The sequence below is a fragment of the Plasmodium falciparum genome (genome assembly GCF_000002765.6).
Source record: "Plasmodium falciparum 3D7 genome assembly, chromosome: 5".
NCBI classification, from domain to species: domain Eukaryota; phylum Apicomplexa; class Aconoidasida; order Haemosporida; family Plasmodiidae; genus Plasmodium; species Plasmodium falciparum.
The window spans coordinates 1210001-1222500 of NC_004326.2; the positions used below are offsets into that span (position 1 = coordinate 1210001).

The 12500-nt window shown below is 19.1% G+C and overlaps 3 protein-coding genes across 3 annotated transcripts in view; 1 reads left to right on the forward strand and 2 right to left on the reverse strand.

Annotated features, from left to right (window-relative positions):
* Nucleotides 1–2102, reverse strand: part of PF3D7_0529700 (heptatricopeptide repeat-containing protein, putative) — a gene marked incomplete at both ends in the record, with an annotated part of 3097 nt that extends 995 nt beyond the window's left edge. The window contains one exon of the mRNA XM_001351814.1: nucleotides 1–2102. This exon is cut by the window's left edge and continues 769 nt beyond it. Coding sequence (XP_001351850.1) covers nucleotides 1–2102 — 2102 coding nt within the window.
* A 1430-nt stretch (nucleotides 2103–3532) lies between these two features.
* On the forward strand, nucleotides 3533–9376 carry PF3D7_0529800 (conserved Plasmodium protein, unknown function; the record flags this gene model as incomplete). The annotated part of the gene is made up of 2 exons (XM_001351815.1): nucleotides 3533–4883; nucleotides 5007–9376. 2 exons carry the CDS (start codon nucleotides 3533–3535, stop codon nucleotides 9374–9376), a joined length of 5721 nt encoding a protein of 1906 aa, XP_001351851.1.
* A 1400-nt stretch (nucleotides 9377–10776) lies between these two features.
* PF3D7_0529900 (RING zinc finger protein, putative) lies at nucleotides 10777–11992 on the reverse strand (the record flags this gene model as incomplete). The annotated part of the gene is made up of 3 exons (XM_001351816.3): nucleotides 10777–11242; nucleotides 11398–11723; nucleotides 11930–11992. The coding sequence occupies 3 exons, from the start codon at nucleotides 11990–11992 to the stop codon at nucleotides 10777–10779; spliced, it is 855 nt and encodes a 284-aa protein (XP_001351852.1).
* Between the last annotated feature and the right edge of the window lie 508 nt (nucleotides 11993–12500).

Sequence of the window (12500 nt, forward strand, 5' to 3'; positions counted from 1 at the left end):
TCATTTTTTTCATCATGATTCAAATGAATATGATCTTTTATTTTTTTTTCAATGAAATTATTCTTAGATTTATCTAAAAAATCGTTGTGATTCCTTTTATTGTATATTACATAAAAAATAAGTTCTGCTTGTTTTGAATTTTTATCGTCTAATGTGTTATATGAAAGATCGCATTGTTTATGTTGTTTTAAAATGTGTAGGTAGTTCATATATTTATTGTATTGGTAGTGATGGGCATTATAGATATTATCTACACAATTATTATGTATATATTTATTATCTACACAATTATTATGTATATATTTATTATCTACACAATTATTATGTATATATTTATTATCTACACAATTATTATGTATATATTTATTATCTACACAATTATTATGTATATATTTATTATCTACACAATTATTATGTATATATTTATTATCTACACAATTATTATGTATATATTTATTATCTACACAATTATTATGTATATATTTATTATCTACACAATTATTATGTATATATTTATTATCTATATATTTATTATCTACACAGTTATTTTCCATATAATCATTTTCTATATCCCCTTTAGCGTTCTCCTCATAATTATTGTTAATCCTTTTTTCTTGTAGGAATGGATATTTCGTTATTATAAAAATATATATTGTATGACAAAGTTTATTAAAAAATGAGTCCATATGTTGAGAACTTTTTGTGTATGCTTGTATAAGCATAGACAATTCTTGAAGAGTATATTCATTGATAAATTGATATGCTTTTTCCCAAATATGACATAGTAATTTATTATTTATTAATCCGATATTAACATATGCATGTATAAGCATAACCAATTGTTGAGGTTGAAAAGAATTGATGTGATTAAGACCTTCTTCTGTGATAATATAAAATAATTTTTCATGTAGTATACAAGCATTATTAAAAGAATTAGCAAGGACACTCAAATGTCTAGTTGTTATTTGATACGATTTGTTTATAATATGATCTGCTAATAATAAGAATAATGATAAATAATTAGATTGTTCTGCATTTTTAAATTTACTATATGCATTACATAAGGATACTAATTGATCTAATGAAAAGGAGGAAATATTTTTTTCTATTTCTATTTTTAAGAAATTGAATATTTCTTTATTAAAAAAATGAACTCTTGCACATGCATTACATATATAATGTATAGAATCTGCAGAAGAAGAGAAATGTTCTTTTTTTTCATTTAATAAATAATTACAAATATTTTCAATAAAATTATGAATAAACATTTTATTGGTTGGTAAATATAAGGAAGAGGCATAATTACATATTATACAAATGTTTTTAAATTCAAAAAGGTGTATTTTTTTTAATATATCTGAACATAATAGTTTTAAATTATTCATATTATATGGTAATAATAGAGATGGACATTTTGAAAAAAAATTTAAAACATATAAAGAACCATATATAGAAAATTTCATATTTCTTTTAAAATATTGATGTAATAATGTATTAATAATTTCTATATCATGAATATTTATTTTAAGAAAGCATTTCAAAATGATACCTATTTCGCATGTATTGAAGTGATGACTATAATCTTTAATATTGCTTTTAATTAATGGAAATATATTATCCTCGTTATTATCTTTGTTATTATTAAAACAAATGGTTTGGTTTTGATACACATGATTATTATTTATATTGCTATCCTTTTTTATCATATTGATTGTTTCGTTTTTGTTTTTGCTTTTGTTATTATTATTATTGTTATTTTTATTTTTTTTTTTTATTTCAATACTATATCTCATTAAACTTTTAATAATTTCATTTTTTTTACTAATATTATAATTTAAAATGATATCTGAAATATTTTTATCAATGTTATTATATTCTTCTCTTTCTAATTTATTTTTTTCTTCTATGGCTTCTGTCATATCAAAATATACTTCGTCAAGAATATCAAGATGATATTTCTTTTCATGTCTCGTCCTAGGTTGGTGTAATTCTCCAAATCTTTTCTTTTCCGTTTGAAAATATTTTACTAATATCTTTTCATTTTTTAAAATGGCATGATTTATTTTATATCTTATGATATTAAACGGAAACGATAAAATCATTACAATCTTTATGTAGAATTAAGGGTAGAAAATAAAATATGTCAAAATTATAAGGATATATGAAGGTTAATGTGGGTTGGTCGATTTTTAGAAATGAACATAAATTGAACAAACATATTATGTTGTTACATATATTGTATATATATTATTATATATATATATATATATTTTATTTTATTATATCATTTTGCATGTTTAATTGTTTAATTGTTTGATTATTTAATTTTCCTTTTTTCGCCTTTTTTTTTTTTTTTTTTTTTTTTTTTTTTTTTATAAAAATAAAGAATTTTCTATTTTATTATATGCCTATAATGAATGGTAGAAATTACATTTATGAATTAGAAGATAATATGTGGTCACACAAAAAAAATATATATATATATATATATATATATAATTATGTATATTTACTTTTAGAAATCTTCACATATTTTTGATGTAACCCTTTTAGAGTTATAAATATAAATTTGTTTATAAAAATGTAAGAACATAAATAAAATGAAGATATATGTTTTTATATATATATATATATATAATGAACATTTACAATAACGTTGTAAATATATATATATTATACATATTATATTTATTGCATATTATTTAAAAATGTTTTTATTTTATTTTATTTTATTTTATTTCATTTCATTTCTATTCTGTATTTTTTTTTTTTTTTTGGAAATAACAATTTGGGTTCTTAATATTTTTTACCCACTTAATATAATAAAATAAATAGAATATGATCACATATAAATATATAAATATATATATATATATATATATATATATATATATATAATATATATATATTATTTGCATGATATATTTTTTATAGAAATGATGAATTTTGATATGATTTATAATTTTTAATTCTCTATTATATAATTTTGTTAATATTTTAAATTATTGTATACACATCAATTTAAATATTATCATAATATTTTCTTAAGCTTTTAAAAATATTTTTAATATTTTTTTTTTTTTTTTTTTTTTTTTTTTTATATATATATTTTATTTTTTTCTTGTGTGTTATTATATGTAAGTATTATATTATTTGTATATTCTTCTCAAATTATTTTATTGAATGAAACATATAAATATTATTATAAGAGTATAATTATTTATATAATTTACCTTATTTATATTATTATTTTGAACATTCAATATATATAATTACATATATATGTGTAAAATGTATAAATAAATATATTTATATGTTTAATATTTTATATTTTTGTTAATGAATATTTTTATTAAATATAGTGAATATAAACTTACATTATGTGTATTAATTTTTTTTTTTTTTTATTTTTAATATATCAGCATATTGATATATGAATAATTTAATGTTTATATGTATATATATATATATATATATATATATATTTATATATTTATATAATGAATTTTATTATTAATATATTGTGAGAATTATGGATGTAAGGAAAGAGAAAAAAAAAAAAAGTTCATGTAATTTAAAAGAAGAGGAAAAAAAGAAAACGTCCAAAGGAGTTACTGAAAAAAGTGTAGTTGGAAATAAGGGAAATGATATAATAAAAAAGAAAAGCGAAATAAAGAAAAATGATAAGGATGATAATAAAAAGGAAAAGAATAAAAATATGGATAATAAGAAGGAAAAGGACATAATTTATGATAATCAAAATGAAAAGAATAAAAGTTGTGATAATCAAAATGAAAAGAATAAAAGTTGTGATAATCAAAATGAAAAGAATAAAAGTTGTGATAATAAAAATGAAAAGAATAAAAGTTGTGATAATAAAAATGAAAAGAATAAAAGTTGTGATAATAAAAATGAAAAGAATAAAATTTGTGATAATAAAAATAAGTTTTATAATTTAGACAAAAAAATGAATAAAGTCGATGAGGATATGAAAATAAAAGAACAAGTTAATAATAAAGATATCATGTCAAGTGATAATATGAAAAAGAAAAATATTCATGATGATAATGATGAAATAAAAAAAAAAAATTATAATAAATTAAGAAGAAAATTAAAAAACCTGAATTATACAGAATATTTATGTGTCTTGTGTACACCTCTTGTTCAAATAATTTTTGATGATTTAATTCAAGCAATTCATAATTTTCAAAAGTTATCAGACAAGTATGAAGAATTACAGCAAAAATTTAAAGTATTGAAAAATGAAGAAATAAGGGAAGGTGAGGAAAAGGACAAAAAGGATGACACAAATGAACAAGCTGGACAAATGGGAAAGGATAAAGATGATAACCAAATCAAACATAATAATAATAATAATAATAATAATAATACAAGGAATGATAACATTAATGGTGATGGTAATAATCCTGTGTTGTGTGAAATGTATGAAAATAAAATTAAAGAACTTAATAAAAGACTAGATGAAGAATGTAAATTAAAAGAATATTATATTTTAGAAAATAAGAAATTAGAAATATCCTTAAATATTATAAAACCAAATAAAAAGAAAGAAGATGATGAAGAAGAAAATGATACATCTAGTTATGAATTATTACATTGTGATACACATGATTCAAATTATAATCGTATAACATCATATGACGATATTGAATTAGATAAAAAAAAAAAAATGTATGAAAGAATGGGAAAAAAGGTACTGAAAAGTAAACAACCTTCTATAATAAATGATCATACCTTATCTCTGGGCAAGGAATTATCATATTATAAAAATCTTTGTAAGGAATTTAAAATTGAATTGGAGTTATTAAAAAATGGTCACAAGGGGGGTAGCACAACAAAAATGGAAGATAATATGGCCGAAGGTGATAAAATGAAGGAGACATGAATTAATATATATATAAATAAATAAATTTATATATATATTTTTTTTTTTTTTTATTTTATTTTATTTTATTTTATTTTTTTTTTTTTTTTTCCCTTTACAGGTAATTATAAATCGTTTGAGGAGAAGGACCAAGAGATAAACTACCTCAAAGAGAGGCTGCATGAATACGAAATTGAAATTCGTAAACTGAATGAACTTCGATTAATAAACGGAATAAAAGAACAAAAAGAATTGAAGGATAATGAATCATTTTCTGAAAGTATGCTAAACGAAAATTATCATAATCAACAAAATGATAAGAATGAACAAAATATATATACCATGGATGATACTGACAATAATAATAATAATATTAATAATAATAATAATATTTATAATAGCTTTGATTTGAAGGGCACAAAAAATGATAGTAATACATTTGATGTGGATAACCTACATAAAATAATAAATACCAAAAACAATGAAATTTTCCATTTAAAAAATCGAGTTGTATTATTAGAAACACAACTAGAAATAAAAAATGAGGATGAAAAGGAGTTTAACGAAATATATAATGGAAAGATAAAGGGAGATAATATATATTTTAATATGAACAAATCAGGCGAAAGCTATAGTTCTACTAAAGAGGTTGAAACTTGCGAGGAAGTCGAAAAAAGAAAAAGTGTAGAAAATATAATAAAAGATAAAGAGAAAAAATTGGAAAATATACAGGATGAATATAATAAAAACTACGTCGAATTGGATGAATTACGTGTTGATATGAAATTAAAAGAAGAAAATATTGAAGAGTTAGAAAGAATAGTAGTAAAATTAAAAAATGAATTAAAAGAAGAAAGAAGAAAAAGTGAGAAATATGAAAGAAAATATAATGAAGAAAAGAGCGAGCTAGCTATATTAAAAGAAGAGATGTTTTCATTAGAAAAACAGATTAAAGAAAAAGAGAGTGAATTTGATTTAAATAAGAATACAATAAATAATTTAAAATTAGAATCTGCTGAATTTAATAATATTATATCATGTTCAAATGAAACAAAAAAACATTTAACAGATTATATACATAATTTATTAAATAAATTAAGTGCATGTAATGAGAAAATGAATGAATTAAAAGATACGAATATATTAACAAATCAGAAACTAGAAGGATATAAAAATGAAATAAGAAAATTGAAAACTGATTTAATAGATTCAAATAACCAAGTAGATGAATTTGCAACACTCTTAGATAAAAAAGATGAAGCAATAGAAACTTATAAATGTAAATTAGAAAATATAAATAATGAGTATTCAAATATAAATATAAAATATAATGAAATATTGAAAGAGAATCAAAATTTACATATTCAAAATTCTTCGAACAATGCTAATAGCACATTAATTATTCAACAATTACAACAAGAAATCGAAATATTAAATATAACAAATAATCATTTAAAAAAAATAGAAGAAGATTATAAAATAATATTACAAGAAAAAACAATAATTGAAGATGCGGCTATAAAGATACAAAGCGAATTAAAAAAGTCTGTGGAAAAAATTAAAAATCTAGAAATTTATATACAGACATTATCAGTGGAAATCGGAAATATAAAAACACAAAGAGATGATTCTTTAGATGCATTAACAAAAGTAGCTATTGATAAAACACAATATGAAAATGAATTAATACAAAGTAAAAATATCATATATGAATTAAAAAAACAAATAGATGAGTATGAAAATAATGCAAAATTTGTTCAGAATAATATTAGTGAAATTAGTAAAATACATATTAAAAAAGAAGAAGAATATATTTTATTAAAAAATGAATTAAAATCTTTAAGAGAAAATCTAAATGAAAAAAATATTAAATTACAATTATTAGAAGAAAAAGAAAAAAAACTGGAACAAAATCATGCAGCATATAATAATTTCCATTTAGAAGCACAGAAAAAATATAATTCATATGAAAAAGTTATTGATAATTTAAAAAAAGAAATAGATGAATTGAATATAAATAATAGTGATAATATAGTAATTATAGAGAAATTAAAAGAAGAATTACAAAGAGAACAAAATAAAACATGTAATAATAATTATGATTATCTAAATGCTTTTAGCGATAAACCAATCGATATATCACTTTCTCCTAATACATGTCTTAACAGAAATTTTTTGAAAGCTCAAAAAGATGAAAGCACACATGATATTACAAAAATTAAAGATGATCATAAAAATATTCTTAATCATATAAGTCCAATTGATCATAAAACATATACCGATACACAAAGGAAGGACCACGAAAATGTGTATGACAATGTGCAAAATGAAGAAGAGACAAATTTTAAGGAACATAATAAGAATTTAACTTATGAATATAATGACGATTTTAATATTTTTATTAATTCTAATAAAAATAAAGATAAAAGTAAAACAAAAAATAATATAGATATAATAAAGGAAGTTGAACAAAATGTGCAAAAGTATGCAAATGATTCTGTAAAAAATGAAGGCGAAGATAAAAATATAGAAAGGAAAGCTGAATGTACCCATGAAAACATAAATAGGGAGGAACCATTTGATCAAATATCTATGAATAAAGAAGATATTAAAAAGAAAGAGACAAATGAGAGTATATATATAAAAAAGAATTATGACAAAAATGACGAAGATTTACTTAATAGTACATCTAGTGGTATGTCATCGTACCTTGGAAATAATGATATATCTTTATTTAGTAGTGCAAAATTAAAAAAGATGTTTAATCTTAGTCATACATATAATAAAAAAATTAATGGACACAATAAAATGGATACTATCAACAAATCAAAAGTTGAGAATAAAATCAATACAGATGATGATCTATCTAATAGTAAGAAAAGTAAAAATGAAAAAGCAGACAAAAATGATTATTATGATGATATGGTTTATGATTTTAAGAAAAATGGAATATATAATAAAGGAGAGAAAAAAAAAAAAAAAAAAGTGAAAGGAAATAAAGAATATTATATACATAATGATATAAAAACAAATGATAAACAAAAAGTATTGATAGATAAAAAAAATATAAATAAAGATTCTATAAATAATATGGATAGTATGATAAAACCTTTTAATATGAAAAAAAAATATAATTTGGATAGTTCATTTATTGAAGCGATTGATAAATCGATTTATAAGAATAATCAAAAGAATAATTTAGAGAGTCAAATTACGAGTGATGAAGAAAATGATGCGAAATTTCCGTTATTTTATGTTGAAGAAAATAAAAATAGAATTAAAAATAAGCAAAACGAAAATATGAATAAAAATAAAATGGATATGAAAAAGGGAAGGGATGTGTATAATGTGCAAGAGGAATATGATGAAGATATGATAGCAGGGGGGGGTGTAGTAAATGTGAACGAAAATAAAAATGAAAATAATAAAAAAAATGATAATTATAATGATCAAAAAAATGATAATTATAATGATCAAAAAAATGATATTTATAATGATCAAAAAAATGATATTTATAATGATCAAAAAAATGATATTTATAATGATCAAAAAAATGATATTTATAATAATCAAAAGGATAATTATGTAGATAATAAAGTCACAGATAATAATATAAGAAACAAATCATATGATGAGAAGAGAAAAAAAAAAAATTATAATTTCATTTCTCAAACGAGTTATGAAGCTAATAGTAATAATAGTAGTATTGTTTTATTAGATTCGTTGAGTTCAGATATGGGACCTAACATAAGTATTGATAAATATAATGTAACTAAAAATAACGAAAAGATAAATAATAGTTATCACAATAATAACAATAGTAAGGATGCAAGGAATGAATATAATAATATATTATATAGTTCAAATGATTATAATAACATAAAAAAAGGTACCTTACTATTATGTGATAATTCTCGTGATAATAAAATGAATACATATAATGGAAAAGATAATAAAAATAAATATATATATGATAATGACTATAACATGAATAATACAAATGTTAAGTTGGATATATCTAATGAGAATAAAAAAAAATATACAACTAAAAAAAATAATAATTTAAACAATAACAATAATAATAATAATAATAATTATTATGACAATTTTGATAATTATGATAATTATGATAATTATGACCATGTGTATAATAAACGAATAATAAGAAATGAACCCGTTTTATCTAACAAATCTAAAATAAAGAAAGATTTATACAATAAATATATGGATGTTTTAAAAAGTTTAAAAAGTGAAGAAATGGATGCTTCTGTTAATACAACAAATAATAAAACTATCGATTTCACAAATGATTTTACAAAACCACAAGAAAATTCAACATCCATTTTGTCGTCATCAAAAACGTTACAAAAAGATAGTTTACTAAGTAATCTTTCTAAATTTAAATTTAATGAGGAGCTTCATGAATTTTCCTGTGATCCATTAACTATTATTAAGCCTATTGAGGAATCGAACCGTGATTATTTTGAATAATATAAAATATGTATGAGGAATAAAATTAAAAAAAAATATATATATATATATATATTTATGTATTTATTTAATATCTTATGTATGATGACATGTAAATTTTATGTACCTAAGCAATTATACAATCTATTTGCCGCGTGTATATAATCTCTTATCTTTTTAATTTGACCTTATAAATTTATCTTGTTTTTAGTTTTTTTTTTTAAAATGACACATATATATATATATATATATATATATATATTGTATATATATATATTTTTTTTTAATATATAATTTTTTTTTTTATAAAAAAAAAAAGAAAAGCCCATATATTCTTATCCATTTCTTAAATTCTCCTCTTATTTATTAATAAAATGTTTAAGTCACATATGTATATATTTTTTATGAATTATATATATTACATTAATGTGTAAGCACATTATGTTTTTATTTTTATCATTAAAAATAATAATCATGTGCTTATATTTATTTATACTCATATAATGGTTGTCATAAAAAAAAGGAACCTTATTCTTCCAATTCATTTCAAATTTTTTTACGTAACATTAAATTATATTTTTATGCCTTTTATTTTTATAATTATAAAAGAATTCAGAAAAATATATAAATATAAATAAATAAATAAATATATAGATAGATATATTTATATATTGTAAAAACAGTTAAAATTACAAAAATGAAATTTTTAATAAAAATTTTATTTATACATAAATATATATATTATATTATATATATGTATATATTTATATATTAAAGAGCAAAAAAAAAAAAAAAATGCATACATTATATATTGTTAAACTTTATATAAACAAATTATTATTTATAACTTAAGAATAATAAAAAAAATTAGTACATATATAAATATAAATATATAAATATATAAATATATAAATATATATATATATATATATATATATATACATTTATGTAGATTTACGTATGTATTTTATGTATTTAATATGTACATATAGTTGTTAATAAAAAAAAATATATATATTATATATATATTATATATATATATATGATAAAAGGGCTGCATTTAAATAATTAATATAAATTATTTTTATGAGAATTTAAAAAAATAATAAATAAAAAAATAATAATATAATTAAAAAAGAAAAAAGGAAAAAAGAATAAGGTGTTACATATCAAAAAAAAAAAAAAAAAAAAAAAATATATATGTATATATATATATATATATATATATATATATATATATATTTATATATTATACTTTATAAATATAATTTTATAACTTTCAACATATATATATATATATATATATATATATACATATATGTTTTTTTTTGAAAAACATTTGTGGTTTATTTAAATTTTTTTTTTTTTTTTTTTTTTTTTTTTTTTTTTTTTTTTTTTTTTTTTTTTGTTTTTTTTTTTGTTTATATGGGTTTCATAACGTCCCTTTGACATAACGGGCAATGTCTTTTTTGAGATAACCATTTTTTAGCACATTTCGTATGAAAATTATGTAAACAATTTAATTCCATGATTTCATCTTTTTCTACAAAGTCTGATAAACATATGGAACAAGATTCATTTTTTAATTTTCTTGTTAAAGTATATTTAAATGTTGTAATTTCTGAGAAAAAAGTTTTGGGTACTCCTTTTTTTTTTTTGGGTATATTTTGATGATAAGGAAAGAAAAAACAGAACCATATAATTGTAAAGAATACACGAAATATACATGATAATATAATAGTCCATGATATAAACCATAAGTAAAAATTCTTCGTATGTTTTCTCGTTACAACCATAACTACAGTCCCTGTTATAAACCACAAATAATTTAGGAGACTAAAACGTTTGCTAAGTTTCCAACCTTTAGAGCTGGTAAGTCTTCTCAACCTAGAAGAAAAATAAAAATGAAAATAAAAATAAAAATAAATAATATATATATGTATATATATACATATATATATATATTTTTTTTTATGTCTTTAATATATTATAAAGTTCTGTTGATCAAACAAATGACTTGTTAAAAATAATTTTATACTTACGCGTGTATATGCATTCGTTCATTTTCGCTTTTATATTTTCTTAACAAGAAATATAAGAAAAATCGAACAGGTGCTTGTATTAATTGTAAGATACTATTTATGACAATCCACCATCTCAGAATATCATTACATGAGCAATCTTTCCAATATATAAGTAAGTAGGTTAAATACGGAAAGGATGTACTTAAACTTATTATAGCTGAAATAAGATTTATCCTTTCAATAAAATATAAAGAATCACTTGGTGCCGTGGCTATTATATCCATAATGGGATCGGCATTGTTTTGCATCTCTTGATCTGAAGCGGTCATGTAATTTTTTACATACTATAAAATGGAACAGAAGAAAAAAAAAAAAAAAAAAAAAAATACACACATATATAATATATATATATATATATATATATAATTATATGAATATATAAGGAGCACATTAATATAAATATATATTTTAATTTTATATATTAAAAAAAAAAAAAAAATAAAGAAATTCCAGAAATTTTTTTTTTTTTTTTTTTTTTTTTTTGACTTACGTCAGATGTGTTTATATATAATCTTCTAAAATAACTACGTAGTCCATTTTCCTCTTCTACCATTTTTTTATTTTTTTATAAATGTATTTCTATTATTTAAAAATGTGTATATTTAAACATATATATGTATATATATAATGGCATATATATTTTTTTTCTCTTATCTGGAAAAAAAAAAAATTAAAAAATAAATAAAAAATAATAATTTACATTAAGAGTTTAATTTTATAATCATTTCATAATATTATTAATTCAAATTAGACTTGATATATTATATATATATATATTATGATAAATAAGATGGATGATATTTAAATTTTGCACACGCATATGAAATTAGGACATATACAAACACATATTCACAATATTTTTATATATATAATATTTATGTTATTCTTATACATTCCTTCTTTTCATATATTTTTGTTTGAGAAAATATATAAATAGAAAAAGGACTTACCAAAATTTTTCAAAAATTATAGTATTTTAAAGTACTATGAAATTTTTTGAGAAAAAAAAAAAAAAGAAAAAGAAAAAAAAAGAAAAAAAAAAGAAAAAAAAAGAAAAACAA